The sequence below is a fragment of the Erinaceus europaeus genome, chromosome 16, assembly GCF_950295315.1.
Source record: "Erinaceus europaeus chromosome 16, mEriEur2.1, whole genome shotgun sequence".
In the NCBI taxonomy this organism is placed as follows: Eukaryota; Metazoa; Chordata; class Mammalia; order Eulipotyphla; family Erinaceidae; genus Erinaceus; species Erinaceus europaeus.
In genome coordinates this window covers 61,450,401-61,470,623 of record NC_080177.1, presented here as the reverse complement: position 1 = coordinate 61,470,623, position 20,223 = coordinate 61,450,401, and the positions used below count along the sequence as shown (strand labels likewise).

General features: G+C 35.6%; 1 protein-coding gene and 1 long non-coding RNA gene across 5 annotated transcripts in view; one reads left to right on the top strand and one right to left on the bottom strand.

Moving 5' to 3' along the window:
• The window catches only part of LOC132533467 (uncharacterized), a 220,658-nt gene that overhangs the window by 19,999 nt on the left and 180,436 nt on the right, over positions 1 to 20,223 (top strand). The window lies entirely within an intron of this gene.
• Positions 1 to 20,223, bottom strand: part of STRN3 (striatin 3) — an 80,945-nt gene that overhangs the window by 16,922 nt on the left and 43,800 nt on the right. The window contains exons 8-13 of one of the 4 annotated variants that reach the window (XM_007516833.3): positions 19,487 to 19,603; positions 11,364 to 11,483; positions 6,478 to 6,611; positions 4,956 to 5,131; positions 4,724 to 4,771; positions 4,344 to 4,465 (exon numbers count right to left, since the gene is read on the bottom strand). In XM_007516833.3, coding sequence (XP_007516895.1) covers positions 4,344 to 4,465; positions 4,724 to 4,771; positions 4,956 to 5,131; positions 6,478 to 6,611; positions 11,364 to 11,483; positions 19,487 to 19,603 — 717 coding nt within the window. The remainder of the gene's footprint in view (positions 1 to 4,343; positions 4,466 to 4,723; positions 4,772 to 4,955; positions 5,132 to 6,477; positions 6,612 to 11,363; positions 11,484 to 19,486; positions 19,604 to 20,223) is intronic. The other 3 variants (XM_060175237.1, XM_060175238.1, XM_007516834.3) reach the window with 3 other exon arrangements.

The following is a 20,223-nucleotide window of genomic DNA, read 5'->3' as shown; positions in this document are numbered from 1 at the left end:
TACTCTAATTCCATCTCAGGTGGTTCACTTTCTAACAAAGTCCAAAAACCTAGATATACACCAGTTTCTGTGAGAGAGAGCATATCTTCACACGTATCCGTAAACTACTGCAAAATATATACCTGAAAGCAGAAGTACACTAGAGTTTGCAGTGAGTATCCCCCTAACACTTCCTCTGCACTATTCCAAGCTTTGGGTCCATGATTGCTCAACAATTTGTTTGGCTTCGTATGTTAATTCTCTTTTCAGTCACCAGGTTCCAGATGTCATCAGGATGCTGGCCAGGCTTCCCTAGACTGAAGACCCCACCAATGTGTCCTGGAGCACCGCTTCCCCAGAGACCCACCCTACTAGGGAAAGAGAGGCAGACTGGGAGTATGGACCGACCAGTCAACGCCCATGTTCAGCGGGGAAGCAATTACAGAAGCCAGACCTTCTACCTTCTGCAACCCACAATGACCCTGGGTCCATGCTCCCAGAGGGATAGAGAATGGGAAAGCTATCAGGGGAGGGGGTGGAATATGGAGACTGGGTGGTGGGAATTGTGTGGAATTGTACCCCTCCTACCCTATGGTTTTGTTAATTAATCCTTTCTTAAATAAAAAATAAATAAAAACAAAAACAAAAAAACCCTCATAAATAAATTTTTTAAAAGAAAGTTATAATTTATCTTCCTGTGACTGGACACAATACCCAATGCCAACTAATACTTTTCCTCTGCCTTAATACACTGGTACACACATCTCTTTGGATTCTCTAATCCTTTCTCCATAAAATAAACATGATTGCCTTTCAACATTCTATGCTTATCATGTCATTTCATAGCTTAAAATTCTTTCTCTGTGGCCAGGCGGGTGGTAAAGTAGATAAAGCAATGGATCCTCAACCATGAGGCCCCGAGTTCAATCCCCAGCAACACATGTACCAAAGTGATGTCTGGTTCTTTCTCTCCTATCTTTATCATGAATAAATAAATTTTTTTTTTTTAATTCTTTTTCTTCTCTTTCCTCCCCTCTCTTTTGCACTGGGCATCACACCTGGGTGGTTTCACTGTTCCTCGAGATTAGAGGGTGGGGACAGAGATACCATAGTACCATTTCAATTTTCATGTAGTTTATTCCGGTGGCAGGGGCCCAGCCTGGCTCCTTGCACAATGTAAAGTGTATGCAATACCTAACTTAGTGAACTATCTCCAAGCTAATACAATTCTTCACGGAAATGTCATCTTTAGGCTTCGGCTTGAATGCCACTGCTTCAGACCACATCTAAATATGGTTCTTTCTAACTTGTTACTCCTTTACAATGTAATGTAATGTAATGTAATGTAATGTAATGGTATATATCACAATTAGTAGCCAGAGACTTGTGAATTTGTTTCAAATTGCTCTTTACCATTAGACTAATTCTTTTTTTTTTTTTTATTGTTGTAGTTATATTGTGCTGTTGTTGCTGTCGTTGTTGGATAGGACAGAGAGAAATGGAGAGAGGAGAGGAAGACAGAGGGGGAGAGAAAGACAGACACCTGCAGACCTGCTTCACCACCTGTGAAGCGACTCCCCTGCAGGTGGGGAGCCAGGGCTTGAACCAGGATTCTTACACCGGTCCTTGCGCTTTGTGCCATGTGCGCTTAACCCACTGCGCCACTGCCCGACTCCCCATTAGACTAATTCTTATCTCATATATAGTGCTCAACATTATATCTGACAAATACTGTGTGTGTGTGAAATAAAAACTAAGACCTCTTACGTTTATTTTTAAGTGAGCCAGTTGCTAGCTAGACCACTTTTTTTTTTATTGGCACTAGGGTTATTGCTGGAACTTGGTGCCTATATGCAAATGCACCACTCCTGGTGGCCATCCCCTCCTCCCCCCGCCTTTTTTTTTTTTTTTTTTTGTAATTTTATTTATTTATCTTCCCTTTTGTTGCCCTTGTTGTCTTTTTTTTTTTTAATTGTTGTTGTAGTTGATGTCGTCGCTGTTGGATAGGACAGAGAGAAATGGAGAGAGGAGGGGAAGACAGAGAGGAGGAGAGAAAGACAGACACCGGCAGATATGCTTCACCGCCTATGAAGCGACTCCCCTGCAGGTGGGGAGCCGGGGGCTCGAACCGGGATCCTGATGCCAGTCCTTGCGCTTAGCGCCACCTGCGCTTAACCCGCTGCGCTACTGCCTGGCTCCCAATTTTTTTTTTTTTACTAAGAGAGAAAATGATAGGGGTGGGGGAGACAGTGAAAAAGATGACCTTTCCTCCCTCCAGGTAGAGGAGTGGGGCATTAAACGCAGGTCCTTCCACATGTTGACATACGTACTCAACTGGGTATGCCACTGCCTAGCCCCCTAGAACTCCGTTTTTAAAGTACTTTTTTTTTTTAATAAAGACAGCGAAGGCAGAGAGTAAGTGAGACAGACAGACATCTGAGCACCAAAGGTTCAATGGGGAATGAGCTTTAATGTGGGTCACACACATGGCAAAGTAGTACACTATCCAAGTGAGCTCTTTCACCAGCTCACTAGACCACTTTTAATTTACTATTCTCATACTAATAAACATTCATTTAACTTATCTTTTATAACCACAATTTATAACTTTTGAATATATCTGAATACACATGTAGGTTTTCTTGTAGGACAGGATTTTTAAAAGTAGCATTTTTTTTCCAAAATAGCATTTTTCAAGTAGTTTTTTTAAACAATACAAACCAATAGCTAACTTTTATTAGTGACTTAATAGTAATTCACAATATTATAAGACTTCAGGGTATATATACTTAGTTACACACTGCACCCATCATTAAAGTTCTCTGTCTCCACACTCCCTAAAGTAAAATTTTTATCTTTTCTTTTTTGTTACCAGGGTTACTGCTAGGGCTCAGAAGTCTGCACTCCATTGCTCTAGGTTTTTGTTTTTTCTTTGACTTTCTTCCTTTTCTTATGGAGACAGAAACAGGGAGGGAAATGGGGTGAAAGAAGAGAAAATAAAGAGAAACCTATAACACAGTGCCCCCCACCACCACAAATGGAGCTTACTGTAAGGGGAGCTGGGGACTTCAACCCAGATCTATACACAGTGATATGTAAGCTCAAGTGTCTGCGCAGAGCCCAGCCCTATAATTTTTTTAATTAGAAAAATTCTTCCCTTTAAAAACTTGTACTTATATAGTCTTACTATTACTTTCTATGTTTTCCATTAAATATACTCGAAGTAAATGCATGGTTTCTAAAGTAAAAAAAAAGAAAAAATTCACAAGCTTTAAAATCCATGGCATGCTGTGTGGTGGCACAAGTGGTTGAGTGCACACATTAGTGTCCAAGGACCTAGATTCAAGCCCTCAGTTGACACCTGCAGGGAAGGAAGCGCCACAAGCAGTGAGAATAGTGGCATAGGTGTCTTTTTCTTTGTTTCCATTTTTAACTTGTCTACACACACACAATTTCATGGCATATTAAAGCTATTTCATTTAATCTACAGAGAGAGCTCATTTTAGAAAACTGTTAGACAGGCCTATCTACAAAAGCCAGCATATGAGTTATTTGTAGTCTACCAGACAATTGGAATTATTTTCTTCTTTAGAAAATTTCCTATGTCATTGTAAATTGTTGGATTATTGTCATTTATTAGTCATCATAGAATCACTTTTCTTCTGGTATAAGCAGATTGTCTACACAACTGAAGCTGATGATATTGACACAGAAATATCCAAGGGAATATGATATTATCTCTTACTCCTTTTCATTCTTTTGGACAGAAATGGAATAATCCATAGAGTGAGATTACAGACACCCAACTTTGTTTCAATAGAAGGTGCCAGTATAATCTGTAGTAGGTAATGCAAATATGCCTTCTCATGGAAATCTTATTTAATGAAACAGCTGAGTTTACGTGGCTAAGTCTCAAAAGAAAATGAAAGACAACTTCATTTTGTTTTAAAGAAAATGTGAGTTTTTTCTACTTGAATGGAGAATTTATCATCACCATAGTCATTTGGGGGCAATAAACATTTGGATTACAGTGGGGGAAAAACTTATGGCATAATTATCTTTTCCCTTTTCTTTTCTTTTCCTTTCTTTTCTCTTCTCTTCTCTTCTCTTCTTTTAACCAGAGCACTGCTTAGTTTAGGATTATGGTGGTGCTAGAGATTGAACCTGGGACTTTTGGTGCCTCAGGCATGGAAAGCCTTTTGCATAACCATTGTGCTATCTCCCCAGCCCCTTATTTTTCTTTTTAATAAAGTACTAGTAAATGGAATAACTAAATGAGACTCTAGTCTCAATTTTATAAATATTTTTATAAATATTTGCCAGCTATAGTCACTTAAAAAATACATTTTGGGCCTTTTACTTACCATATGTATCATATGGATCCACGTTAGGGCTAGGCATGTTCCACCACTGGATAGTTGCATCAATGCCACCACTAAAACAATGTTCTCCATTAGAACTAATAGCTAATGATAAAACAGGGCCACTATACAAAAAAAAAAAAAAGAGGGGAAAAATTACTTATAAAGCCACACAGGCAGTCATATCCCTATCCATTCCAACCTCTTAAGTTATGTAAACAAAAATAGTTTAAAGTATATGTGTACAAATAAAATACTGACTACATTCTTACTAATATATCTATTAAATCTTCAATTAGTATCTTTTGTATATGAGAAATAAAACAAAGTTCAAAGAGCAATACTGAAAAGTATCATATGATTATTAGTTTAATACAACTTACATGTGGGCTCTAAATGTGTAGATAGGTTCTACATCTAAAGAGGCACTCCTGCGAAGGGTGGAGGGGAAGACAAGAAAGGCAATTAAATAACCATAAATCACTGCTTGGTATTCAAGAGTCATTAAGACCAAATTAATGCATAATAGGTATGGAACTATAAAGAATAATGACTTGTAATTATTAGCTAAACTGGAAAGCGATAAAAAAAAAAGGTTAACATAAAAATACTTGCTTTTTGGCAGGAACAGTTTTTTGCAAGTTCCAAAGTTTTAGCGTATGGTCCTCTGAGGCAGTAACCAGCACAGGTTCCACAGGATGAAATGCTAAAGCCCGTACTCCGTCAAAATGGCTACGTAGTGTATACTTGGGGTTCCATGTCTTTCGAAAGGCGTCTTTATTGGCAGGCAACTAAAAAGAGAAAGGGTAAAATTTAGTGGTAAAAGTAGTAAATCGGCAGGCATGTGGAGTTTTGTTGTTGTTGTTCTGATGTACATAAAATTGCTTTGCTAATAAATTCAGTGGAAATTAATGTCCTTTACAAATTTTATAATAACTCTTTATCGTTTAACAAGAACTAATAACTTTATTAGCTTTGAAATACCTAGATCAAATGAAGTTTTCTTACCTAAATCCAAAAGCCCTATGAAATGTCAGATGAGACCAACAACAACAAAAGAGTCATGTTGTAATACTTTACATGAAAACAATAAAATTACATAGCACTGGGCCAGTGAAACAACTCAGATTAGGTACTGCTTTGCCATGTTTGCGACCCAGTTTTGAACCTGGCTTCCAACGCATTGAAGGAAGCTTCAGTGCTGTGGTCTCTTTCATTCTCTCTGCCTCTCCCTAAAATAAAGCAACAACAAACAAAACAAAAACTCTGTATAGCATTAATGGGTAATTGTCATTTAGAATGTGAAAAATTTAGTCTGCAAAGTATGTTTCCAAAACTCAGAAATAAATATACTTCTATGATATTTTTGATTCATTTTTATGTTGATATTCCTTTCTCTGTAATGATAGGCTATGAAACCACCTGTAAAGTATTTAGTTGCTTATGCAGTTTTTTAAAAATTGAATATAATACAGCTCACCATGGCTGATGTTTCAAAAGAAAAAAGCATGCTAATGCAGATGGAAAATATAAAAAAAAAAGTATGTTATAAAAACAATCACTTCAATGAGAAGTTGTAAATGCATTAATATAAAAAATCATGTAAACTCTCCATGAGTGTTGTCTTTAATATATCCAAGACTAGTTTCACATTTAACACTGGCTTTCCCATCCCTCCCCCAAACTTTCCCACCTCTCAAATTAAGACTATGTATCCAGGGGATACCAATTAACTTTAATATTATCCTTTGATAAAGAAAAGATCAAATGTAAAATGTGACTTTAAACAAGTGTCCTGAAGGAAAATAAGTGATTTATATTGTTTATTTCTACTCATTAACATCTAAATACAGCTTAATGGAAACAGATAATTTGAGTGCTGACTACTCAAGATCAGTATCACCAATATCACTCCAAACTCCAATCCACCAAACTCTAATCCACCACAATACTTCAGAAAAATTTAACCACCACAAGGAAAAGTTATAAAAGAAAAAGTCATTTTGAATTAACACACTGATACATATAAACTTATCTTTCCATGCACCTTGATATTAATTCTGCTTAATAAGTGTTTCCAAAAAAATAAGGAGTCTTCTATTAAATCATTAAAAAATTAAAATAAAACTGCACTTACATCATAACTATAGTCTGCATCATTTGTTACCGTCAAGTCTGCAAGGTCTCCAAGGCCCAGTACACTTAACAAAACATCATCAGAACCCATAATAAATGACTTGCCTCCTCCAGATGGAAACGTTATTGGTTCAGCTATAAAGAACAAAACCGCTTCTTAAATGCTGAAATATCATACAGTACAAGACAATATTGTGGGGAGGGGGGAGAGAATCTACGCACTTAATAGTTACAATATTCAGCAACATAATTAACTTTTACTCTTCCACTTCCCTCCATATTTCTTCCACTTAAAAAAAAAAAGATGCTAGTACTGAACAATAATAAACAAGTGTTGCTTTTTTGTTTAGGGACTAAAGTATACTCTGCCACTAATCAAACATGCACTACAAATATTATCCCGTAGTAGGAGGTGGGGCATAAAAGCTTTATTTAAATTACTTATTATTCCAATACAATTACGATTTACATAGCAAGTAATACAACGGACAAAATTTTCTTACGTAAAGGTATCAAATACCAGATTTCACCTATTCATAAAGTATAAATGTCTTGCCATCAACCTCAAATAGCTAATGTAGTACTTAAAAAAAGTAATAGGTTGCTAAGTCTTTATATCATATTTGCTTTAAAATACAAGTATTCTAGCACATAATAAAATGAGCATCAAGTGCTAATGCTTTTCAGACTGCAAAAGTTTATTACTTAACTGAAAAGAAGCTTTTAAGGGTTCAGAATTCTCTAACAGTAGCGAGTATAGGAAAGGGGCAATTCGGAGATCAACAATGTCTTTCTATATGTTCTTTGAAAGCCTTCCAACTTTGAAGCTCTATGATTTTTAACTTCCAAGAAATTTACCATATGCTACTACAATGAAATGACTGATCTATGTTGACTAACTCTGTTGACTAACTTTGAATTATTTGCTATCTCAATTTCAAACTAAATCCAATGGAAGCTTGGGTTTACCTAGTTTTTTCTTACATATCATATACATTATTATGGTTTTCCTTGTTAATAGCAGTCCTAATTACATTACTTAAATTTGTCCTTTTTACTGTATATGCTTTGATCTATGTATAAGTCAGTCATAATTTGGTTAACCTATATGCTATATATAAATACTTTGCTATACGTTATAAGCAATAATTCTCAATGTCTTTTCAAACATTCTGTGAAAGCAAAATTTTAAGATGCAACAGGAAAGCAGCACATAAGTCACTGTGACACAAAAACAACTCAACAACATATCAAAAGACATTTAACATTCATAAGCAAATTTAAAAGGGAAGCAAAAACAATCCACCACTTATGAAAAATTCCTATAAAGAGATAATATAAATTCAACGCACTGTGGGAAATAACAGGTATAGTGAAATGTGTCAGTCATCACTAATATACAGAAAATAATTCTGAGAAAACATCAATTTATTTTAGAGACAAACTATGACATAGTGAAATTTATCTCTATTTAGAATGTTTTGTTATTATTTAAAAGTTATGTAATTTGATTCAAATAGGGCCGTAATAGCACTGTAAAATAAAGAGGTGAATTAGCAACTGGTCCAGAGTAAATTCCACAGAAAACAAGCTTAGGAATTACTTGCATATTTAGCAATATCTAATGATCATATTTATTGAATCTGAACAATTTGTAGAACTGATTGTCCCTACCAATATCTACTATGCATCAATGGTAATAGCAAAAATGGCCAGAAACTCTAAAGTTAGTAATTTAAAATTACACTTAAAAACAACTATATAAAGTTCATTGGTAACATTTATTTAAAGCACCTTTAAAAGTACAATGACACAGTTTTAAGTCCAATTTGTAGGACAAGTTAGAACAAAATGCCACCATTACTGCTACTCACAATTATACAAACACTAAACAACATAAATCTTGATAAAAAGCTCAATAAAGTTACACAGTCACAAATTACTGTGCATTGTCACATATTCTGTGTGTGGATGTGTTGTGTGTAGATATTTGATTGTTAATCAATTTAGAGGCATGTGAAGAAAAGTGTTGGACAATATTAGCTACCTTTACTGGAGTTTTAAAATTAGTGGTGTTGTGGCTGAGAGGTGTCGTTGTGGATAAAGTATTAGACTAGTAAGCATGAAATTCTGAGTTGGCTCTCTAGCATCAGATGTGTCAGAGTAATTCTCTGGTTATCTCCCAATGTTCTCAAAAATATGTAAATATTTGAAAAAATATATTAGATAAAAATTAGAATTGCCCCACTCCTAATTAATCACATAATTATAATTTTCTCTCTTTATATACATATATCTATATATAAAGCTATCTTAATATATCTAGTTACACATAGATCTGTGATAAATCTTGCAAGCTGTATTTCTACTTTTCATAATCAACCAAGACTGTCATATAGTAATCACAGTAGCTACTCTATTTGTCTTTGTTTCCTTGAAGAGTGAATTAATTTCATTTCTACAATAATTTTATTGATGTTAATATATATTATTGCATAAACTTAAAATGTCACTAACAAAGTAACTAAAATTGGCTGTTAAATGATAGAAATTTAATATATATCACTAGATAGTAGAAGAAACTTTATCAAGCAATTTAAGAACACTGTTAACACATTAGCATTCTCATTTACAGAAATCTTAGGGCCTGTAAAACAGAATTTCATAGTAACTTTCCTTTCTATGGATGTCAAGTATCAAGAAAATCTGTAGCTCACATACCAAACTGTTCCTTGCTCCATCAATTTTTATCAAATCTAAAGAATACAATCCAATAAATGATTCAACTTATGCCAGAGGCAGCATTAGTACATTTTAGCTCTTTACTAAAATGGTCTGAGAGGTTGTAAAATAATAAAAGTTGCTGTCCTTGAGAACAGATTATTTCTTCCTAAAATGAGTTATGACATAAACTTAAAACTGGCAAAGATGATGTTGGAGGCTGCCACTAAAATTAAAGATACGAACTCTTATGTTCCTCCCTTAGCTCCAAGTCAAAACTGAATTTGTTGCTTTATGAAAAGACAGGCAGACAGCAAAAGAAAAAACACAGCACCAAAGCTTCTTTCAACACCAGTTTGAACTTGGATCATGTATATGGCAAGACAGCACACGAAGTGATTGAACTTGGGTTTTTTTTTCCCCCCTTTTGTTGCCCTTGTTATTTTATCATTGCTGTGGTTATTATTATTGTTGTTATTGATGTTGTCGTTGTTGGATAGGACACAGAGAAATGGAGAGAGGAGGGGAAGACAGAGAGGGGGAGAGAAAGACAGACAGTGCAGGCAAAGAGCCCCAGCAATAGCAATAAGACTGGGGGAGGGAAAAAAAAAGTCTTTTTTTTTTGGTATTTAACTTTTTTTTAAATTTTTATTTATTATTGGATAGATACACAGAGAAACTCAAAGGGGGTGGGGGAGATAAAGAAGGAGAGAGACAGAGAGACACCTGCAGCTCTACTTTACCACTCGTGAAGCTTTTCCCCTGCAGGTGGGGGCTAGGGGCTTGAACCTGGGTCCTTGCACACTGGTAATATCTGTGCTTAACCAGGTGTACTGCTGCCTGGCCCCCTATTTAACTCTTAAATGAGAAAAGGATTAAAAAATAATTGACTGGAGGAGTCGGGCTGTAGCGCAGCGGGTTAAGCGCAGGTGGCGCAAAGCACAAGGACCGGCATAAGGATCCCGGTTCGAACCCCGGCTCCCCACCTGCAGGGGAGTCGCTTCACAGGCGGTGAAGCAGGTCTGCAGGTGTCTGCCTTTCTCTCCTCTCTGTCTTCCCCTCCTCTCTCCATTTCTCTCTGTCCTATCCAACAACGACAACAACAATAACTACAACAATAAAACAAGGGCAACAAAAGGGAATAAATAAATAAAATAAATATTTAAAAATGAATTAAAAAATAATTGACTGGGGCATTAAATCTCCTAGCACAGCAAAACAAAAACATTAATAAATTCATTCTACTTAGCAAAATTTTAGATAACAGATCATTTTGTATTTTTCTCATATATCAGAATAATCTCTAGTAAGAATTTAATACCCTTACTTAACTATCTAGACCTAGAGTTATAAGTTACTCAACTCTATGTACCTATTTTCATAATTAAATTTTAGAAAGTGTCTAACACTTTTATTTACTACATAATTCTAGTTTAAGCAAATTTTAGAAACTTCATTATCAACCTAAGAATAATGTGGTCTTGGTCAGTTAATTGTTAAATACATTTTTAGAAATGCTATGTATACAAACAGTTGCACATATAATGTTTGGTAGTTATTGTTAAAGTTATATTGTATAGTTATTGCAATGTGATAAAAAGAATATACTTCTTTTCTATATGTATTAAAGTGCTGAGTTTTTGTTTTTTTTTTTCCTTTCTTTGCTTACAGAGTTTTCACTGGGGCTTTGCAATATTCCACTGTTCACTGGATTCTTCTTAAAATGAAGGGAAAGAGACAGAGGGAGGAGAAACACCACAGCCCCATTCCACCACTAATGAAGCTTCTTCTCTACATGGTGGGGATTCAAACCAGATCCCCAAGCATGGTAACGTGTATATTCTGCCCAGCTCCTTAAAGTCCTTTTCTAAACTACTTCCCTGTTACTAGAGCTATAAGCTAAAATTAAGTTTTCAGGATGGTACTCTAAAATGAACTATAATAGAAACATTCCAACTAGCATTAAAAATTGAAAACAAAATATATAGAGCTAGAAGTCCAAAATTCCTAAGGCAATCATACAAAGAGTTGTCCAACACCTTGTCTGAATACCATCTAAAATTATCTTCAGCATTTTTAAAACAGCAGCAAATTTACATTAAGGTGATGTAATTTGAAGTCAATGTCTTCTGCAATGTAAACAAACATGGTAGCTGAATTGTGTACCTTCCTCAGCTCTTGGACCTTCATGATCAGTCATTCTAGTAGAGGCTGACCTAGGGATGTGAGGCAGTTCATCATCTCCCAGATCAGCTATCATGTCGTAGAGTTTTGTCCTGTTGACCCCTGTAAATTAATGCCAGCAGCAGAGGTTCATTTAATGGCTACCGCTTGACTTGATAGTTGCCTTTAAAATCATTTTACTAACAAGACAGACTATTTTTTGGCCCAGTTATAAATTTGTAAGATAATGATGTCTTCAGTTTTCCATACTGTCCCTCAGAAAACATTTAAAAGAATTAAATATTTAAGATATATACTATTTCTGTGGATATATATATATTCACTATTACATACATTAATATGTATAATTGAGAATTCTGCTGTTTTAATAAGTTCTGTCAGTTTAGACACACACATGGTCTTAAAGGAAAACTGATGCTTAAGGTTAATATAACCTTTATAACAATGTAAAGAATAAAACATGGGTTTTCCCAATTTAATTCAACATTTTTAAAATTAACAAGTAAGTACAAGTTACATTTGGGAGGGTGCAACAAACAGTTAACTTTCTCTGGTGTTTACGTGGATATTTTCCTGCCACACAAACCAAACCCAATTTTTCTCAAAGACTGTTTCTCTACTTTTCCCAAATTTGAAAAATGTTATTCATGAACTGAGTTTCTCATATCAGTATAAAAAGCCATCACTGGCAAAGGTCATAAACTTAAGGAGAAAACTTTAGCTGTTGCTATTGCAATAGATAATTCAGGCCAACATATACAAAACTCAAAAAGCTTCTGCAGTATCGTGGGATCTCTCAGTTTTAACCCTGAACCTTACAAATGGTATGAAAACCATTCCTCTTATGTATTTTTAAAATACCAACAAAAATAATCTCAAAAGACAGAAAAAAACTATAGGTGACACAAAGTAAAAACAAAATGGGAAGACCAAAGTCATTAGACTTTGCTTAGAAATGTATAGATGGACATTATATGCAATGTTAAGTAGTCTGCCTTCCCTCTTCTAAAACAATTTAAGAAGAAATTACTGACAAAAAAAAAAAAATCTTGAGAATTTTCCGTTCACGGTAACGTAACTGCAAATAAAGTGTCCAATAAACAAAAACTACCAATTAAAAGTGGCATGAAAGACGAAAATATTACCATTGTTCTTCTTTGCAGCTGTCTTAGTGTATTATCATCATTGATTTAGTTTCTGTTCTACTTGTAGAGAAAGAAATACAAATGTCTAATAAGCATATAAGTAATGTTTAAAACAAAATACAGGGCTGGGGAGATAGCATAATGGTTATGCAAAAGCCTTTAAAGCCCAAGGCTCCGAGGTCCTAGGTTCAATCCCCAACCCACCATAAACCAATGTTCTGGTCTCTCTCTCTCTCTTTTTTTTTTCTCTCTCAGTACCTTTCCCTCTGTATCTACTTGTTTCTGAACATGAAACTTTTGAAATGGCAAAGGCCTAAAGCCTATTGGAAAAAAATATGGAATCATCTAATCTTTCAAATATACTCAATTTTCTAAGTGTCAGAAAGCATTAATAGTGGGGGTTGGGCGGTGACACACCTGGTTAAGTACACATAGTACAAAGCACAAGAACCTGCTCAAGGATCTGGTTTAAGCCCCCAACTAACCACCTGCAGGGGAGGTCACTTCATAAGTGGTGAAGTAGATCTAGCAGGTGTCTTTCTCTTTCTCTATCTCCCTATCCTCTCAATTTCTCTGTCCTATCCTATTAAAAAAAAAAAAAAGGCCTCCAGGAGCAGTGGATTCGTAGTGCAGGCACTGAACCCCAGTGATAATCCTGGAGTTTTTTTTTTTTTTTTTTAAAGCATTAATAGGTGTATGAGAGGAGAAAAAAAGCATCTATCAAAGGAAAATATATCACTATCTACAATTTAAACTTGCCATGTTGTGGCCCGGGGGGACTCAGCAGGAAGAGAAAAGAACTTGAGTGTGTAAGTTCTGGACATCAGTGTTCTGGACTCCCTCTCTAAATGCTGACAAAAAAACAGAACAGACAATTATTTAAAAAAAAAAGTCCACGGAAAACGAGGGTACAGAATTTTGGTAGTGGGTGTGTGTAGCCCTGTAATCTTAGAATATTGTTAAAAAAAATAAAGGGTATTGAAAGAATTTTCATTCTTCATATCCTATGGGTTTCATATTTCAGATGCTTCACACTTTGATATGTTTGCTTTTAATTTGTATTACGAAGATGTTATAATGCACAAAGACCCTGGTTCTAGCTCCTGGTCCCCACCTGTTTTTAATTTATGTCTTTACTAAGACACAAAATACAGCAAAAAATGGATAAGAAAGAAAATTCCTAGGGAAAAGGATGGACAGCATAATGGTTATGCAAACAGATTCTCATGCCTGAGGCTCCAAAATCCCAAATTCAATTTCCTACACACACCACCATAAGCCAGAGCTGAACAGTGCTCTGGTAAAAATAATAATAATAATCAAATAAAATAAAATTCCTACATGACCAAGGTGATTTCATCATGATTAATTTGAAACTTCCCTCCCCCACTGTGGACAACTTAAGAGATTATTTTAAAATAATAATAGTAATAAAGTCAGAGTTTTAATTTATGTAAAGTCATATCACTGTTAATTTCCAGATTTTTATCACTGTATTTAGGGTGATGTAGAAGATGTAGATATCTTTGCGGTCAGATATCATACACTATTGTACTTAGTTTTCTCAACTGCTCAAATCAGTAAATGTACATTTATTTAGAGAAAAGTGTAAGAAAATGTGATAAAACATTAACATTTAGGGAGTCAAGGTAGAAAATGTGTTTGTTGTATGATTCTTGTACCTTTCCTTGTGTCTGAAATTATGTCAAAAGAAGTTATATGGTATAGGATTCTTAATCTTTTCAAGCCTGAAAGCAAGACATCTGTCTCTTTGATTCTATGGTCTTGACTTTTAGAAGCATTAACATATTAAATAGTGCACTATCTCTCTTTCCCTCTCTTCAACCAAGGTTATCACTGAAACTTATGGCTACAAGATGAATCCACTGCTCCTTGTGGCCATTTTTTCTTTTTGATACAGAAACTGAGAGGGAGGGGGAGGTAGGCAGAGAGAAAGAGATACCTGCAGCACTGTTTCACCTCTTGTAAAGTTTTCAACATACAGGTGGGGACCTGGAGCTCAACCTTGCACACTATGTGCACTCTACTGGGTGTATCACCACCCAACTCCTAAAATACATCTCTTAATTCTGGTGGCAATAAAAAATAAAAATAAAAATAATTTAGTGGTCCAGGAAGTGGTGTAGTGAATAAAGCATTGGATTCTCAAGCATAAGATCCCAAGTTCAACCCCCGGCAGCACACATACAAGAGTGATATCTGGTTCTTTCTCTCCTCCTATCTTTCTCATCAGTCAATAAATAAAGTGTTAAAAAAAAAAAAACAACTAGGGAGTCGGGCTGTAGTGCAGCGGGCTAAGCGCAGGTGGCACAAAGCACAAGGACCGGCATAAGGATCCCAGTTCGAACCCCGGCTCCCCACACAGGCGGTGAAGCAGGTCTGCAGGTGTATATCTTTCTCTCCTCCTCTCTGTCTTCCCCTCCTCTCTCCATTTCTCTCTGTCCTATCCAACAACGACAACAACAATAATAACTACAACAATAAACAACAAGGGCAACAAAAGGGAATAAATAAATAAAATAAATTTTTAAAAAAGTATTATTAAAAAAAAAACTAATATAATTACCTGTCCCTGAAATAATTTTACTGGAATCCTATCTCCCTTAGATCTATATACACTAGATTAACTAAGTATTTTAATGTCAATTATGAAGATTTAACAATGGAGACTAGGTAAAATAAAAAAAAAATGAAGTTCTATGCAACCACTAAAATTATATTCTATTAAGATGACTGAAATATTATGACAGGATGAGTTAAAAACAATACAACACTCATGCTGAAAAGTTAAAAATGAGGTTTATGTACGAAGATACTTAGAAACGGTAAGGTAGATCTAAGCCAATATTAATCTCTAAGAGGACTATGAGTTTTGCTTTTTTCTTTTAAAATTTTTTTATTATCTTTGTTTTTTGGATAGAGACAGACAGAAATCAAGAGGGGCAGGGGAGATAAGAGAGGGAGAGAGACAAAGAGACACCTGCAGCACTGCTTTACCACTGGTGAAGTTTTCCCCGTGCAGGTGGGGACCAGGGGCTTGAACACGTGCACTTAACCAGGTGCACCACTACCCAGCCCAAGTTCTAGTTTTTCTTTACATGTGTATCTACCATTATGAATAACAAACGTGTGTCATTCTTATAACTATTAAAATTAATTACATCATCTTTTTTTCAGAAGAAACCAAAAATAACAGAAGTTGGCAGAATAACATTGTACACATTTAGGTAAGAGAATAATGGTAAGAAACTAAACTCTCAAGTCATAGTTTCCAAGTCTCAGCAGCTTTAATCATGGTAGTCTTCTTTCACATATTCACATATGAAGTTCTCTAATATTCTCCTTGGGAAAATGAATGAGGGGTTTGTTTTCAATCGAAAACATGATATACAGAGGGCAACTTGTTGACATGAAATAATGTTTTCTGTGAACTGGTAGCTATTCAATAGGCAAGTAACAAAACTGCCTCTATAGTTTTCTATAAAACTAAATGTTATGGGGATTTGAATGTCTAGCTTACTTAATCGTCGTTTACTATTTCTTTTTTTATTTTCTTTATTTATTTATTGGCTAGAGACCATCAGAAATCAGGAGGGAAGGGTGATGATAGAGAGGGAGAGAGACAGAGAGACACCTGCAGCACTGCCTCACCACTTGCAAAAGCTTTCCCCCTGCAGGTGGGGACCAGGGGCTCGAACCTGGGTCCTTGTGCACTGTAGTGTGTGCGCTTAACCCAGGTGCGCCACTCTCTTTGTTTTTCTATCTGAAAAATTCAGCCCAGAGCAGTGAAGTCCCAGCAACAGCAATAACAACAAAAATGTGTGTGTGTGTTGTGTGTGTATGCCAGATACATAAACATTGTATATGCATTATACTAATTTAATCCTTACACTTATGAGGCAAATACAGTTATCACACTGCCTCGCCACTTGCAAAGCTTTCCCTGCAGGTGGGGACTAGGGGCTCGAATCTGGGTCCTTGTGCATTTTAGCATGTGCCATCACCCGGCCCCGCTAGTATTTCTTTTTTTTATAATATATATTTATTCTCTTTTGTTGACTCTTGTTTTATTGTTGTAGTTACTACTGTTGTCATTGTTGGATAAGACAGAGAGAAATGGAGAGAGATGGGGAAGACAGAGAAGGGGAGAGAAAGACAGACACCTGCAGACCTGCTTCACCGCTTGTGAAGCGACTCCCCTGTGGGTGGGGAGCCGGGGGCTCCAACCAGGACCCTTATGCCAGTCCTAGTGCTTTGCGCCACATGCACTTAACCCACTGCGCTACCGCCCAACTCTTTTTTTTTTCTTTCCTTTTTTAAAAATTTCTTTATTGGGGAATTAATGTTTCCCTCTAGTATTTCTTAAATTGCTACATTTTGAAGTGTGTTTAGAAATATTTAAACACGGTCAGGCTGGAATAGTGGCTCTGCCGGGTGATGGCACACCTGGTTGAGCGCACAGGTTACAGTGTGCAAGGACCCGGGTTCAAGCCCCCAGTCCCTACCCACAGGGGAAAAGCTTCACAAGTGGTGAAGCAGGGCTGCAGGTGTCTCTCTGTCACTCTCCCTCTATCTCTCCCTTTCCTCTCAGTTTCTGGCTGTCTCTATCCAATAAATAAAGATAATTTTTTTTAAAAATTAAAAATAAAGAAAGAAATATTTAAAACCAACAACTAAAAATGACTTTAATTTGACTTACATATTATTACTAAACTTCAAAAGGGGGATAGATCTAATCATATTCTATCAAAATTAAAAATGGATTATTCTTAGGTATGAGAAGATGGCATATTGGTTATGCAAAGAGACTCTCACGCTTGAGGCTCCAATACCACATCAGAGCTGAGCAGTGAGTGCACTGGTAAAAGAAAAAATAATAAATAAAATAAAATGAAAGACCTGCTGTAAGTTTAAAGAAAAAAAGTGTTATCACTATTTAAAATTAGAAGCAGCAATTTCTCTGAAAAACAGCTACAGGATGATTCCACTGATCGCTGCAATATAAAGTGTGCAATACATGAACTTTTAAAAAATAAAGGGGGGGTTGTGGCGCTCCTGGTTGAGTGCATATGTTACAATGTGCAAGGACCCAGGTTCAATCCCCTGATCCCCATCTACAGGGGGAAAAGTCTCACAAGTGGTGAAGCAGGGCTGCAGGTGTCTCTGTCTCTCTCCCTCTTTTATGACCCTCTTCCCTCTCAATTTCTACCTGTCTCTAGCCAATAAAAAAGATAATTTAAAAAAAAGTAATCAGACTGTCTTAAGATTTTCTGGAACTATACTACTGTAATCTTATAATCTTGTAAATTATTATTAAATCATTAATACAAATAATTAAAAATGATATTAGAACCAGCATTGCCTAATATTTATAAAGAAAACTTTAGCATGTCAGTTAATAAATAAAAGACATTATTTCTTTGAAAATAATGGGCTAAAGCCAAATTCTAACATCACTGTATCTGTATTAAAATAGGCACTCATGCAAAAGCACTTCTATACTCAACATGCATGAAGTATATACATAAGTGATGTTAAGCTGAACACAAAGCCTGACCAGTACTGAAGCCAGCATTAGACACAGTATTCAGTTCACTACATTATCTGGAACTTTAAGAGTGATTTTATTCACATAAAAGAAAAATTATCACAAATTTATAAAACAAAATTGGCTAACATGTAAGATCTCCACAAAAGTCCACTTACTTTATCTCCAAATTAATTCAGTCAAAAAATGCTTTACTGAAAACGTAAACCCTTTTCTACTGTAACAAATTTAATGTATGTGTCATTAGAAAAAAGAATGTGAAAAGCTATGGATAGGCTTGTTTTATATATCCCATTCAGTAGTTAAAAAAGAAAAAAAAAAATCAGACCAGCAGGAACCAGTGACCAGTTTAAAAATTTTCCATGTCACATCTAAATTTATGGCTTTTCCAGTACATTGATCAGGATACAACAAAGTGAAAAATACACTGAGGCAACAAGAGACACTCAGCTACTGACCAAAGAAATTATTATTTTTTAAATATTGTATTCATTTATTAATGAGAGGAATAGGAGGAGAGAGAGAAAGAACCAGACTTCATTCTGGTACATGTGCTGCCGGGGATTGAACTCTGGACCTCATAACTTGAGAGCCCAAACTTTATCCATTGCATCACCTCCCAGACTACTGACCAAAGAAATTCTATAGCCAACAGTATTTTCTTCTCTAGTCTTTCCTCACCAGAATAGCCAATAAATTCCCAGCGAGAAATTTGGGAGATTACTTGCTGCTGCTGCTGCTATCTGTGGTTGAATTAGGGCCAGAAAGCAGAAAAATTCTGTAGGGATGTTTCTATTCTCTATATTTCAAGATTCCCTAATGAAAATATGTTATGTGGGTTTGAAGTATATAAATATGAAAAAATAGGGGGATAAACTTTTTTCAACAAATTTCTGTTACTTTAAAGTCCCAAAGCAAACATTGTCTATAGATAATCTCTTTAAAGATTGGGGTGTGTATGTGTGCACCTGGTTGAGTACACATTACAACACTCAAGGACTGGGGTTAGAGCCCTGCACCCTCACCTGGAGAGGGTAAAGCTTTTCAGGTGGTGAGGCAGTGCTACAGGTGTATCTCTCTCCCTCTACCCTCTTGACTTCTAGCTGTCTCTATCCAATAAATAAAGATAATAAATTTTTTCAAAGACTAAAAAAACAACCTTGAAATCTTTTCTCAATTCTTTCCATATATTTAAAATGCTTTGCCATATGATTAATAACAAATCTATATTATTTTCAAATGAACTTCAATAGTACAACAGACAAAGTTTAAAGTTAGTTGCCCCTTTTATGAAACAAACAAAAAAAGAATTACACACATACACAGAACACAACTGAATTTTTTTTCTCTTAAAGACTGGCGTACAATTATTAAATAGAATCTGCACTTACTCTTTACCCCTTTCTTCCCCTTTCGCTCCTTCTTGTACTGTTCCTTCAGTTTACTTATTAGTCCCTGGTCTACATCCCAAACCTCAGTATCAGTAGTTGGGGGGAGGTCATCTTTATCTACATGCAGCATATTATTAAAAGAAAAAAAATCAGCAGCTGGTAGTGCAAACTGTTGGCAGCAAACATAATTTTATATAATCATAGTAAAATTGTAGTGACAGCATATGCTCAAAATATTTTAAAGGTGCAGTCTCGGTTTTAGTATTCACAACTCAAACTCTAAAATGTCCAGCTCATACATTTACAAACATATGATACTAAAAACAGTTAGATGGTGCATCACTTCTATGGCTCACAAATTTTAAGGTTTTTCTTAGATGGACTGACATTAGAAATCTAATGTTATAAGAAATAGATCGCTGCATCTCTATATAATTAATAAAAAATTATTCAGCCAGAATCCTAAAAGCAAATAAATAAATTACATGCAAACTACTCATAAAAGTGCAAGCTGTAAAGATCAGTGCCATTTTATTGACAAAAATATTCATGTACTTTCAGATTCTGCATACACAGAATAACTGTACTATGGAAGAGGCATTCTAGACCAATATAATACAGCACATAGTTCCAAAACACAATGTGTCAAGTAATCTGTAAAAAAAAGAATATTCAGAGATTTCCATGTCTGCCCATCCATAAAAAGCATTCAGAGAATCCCATTCTGCCTGTCCCAC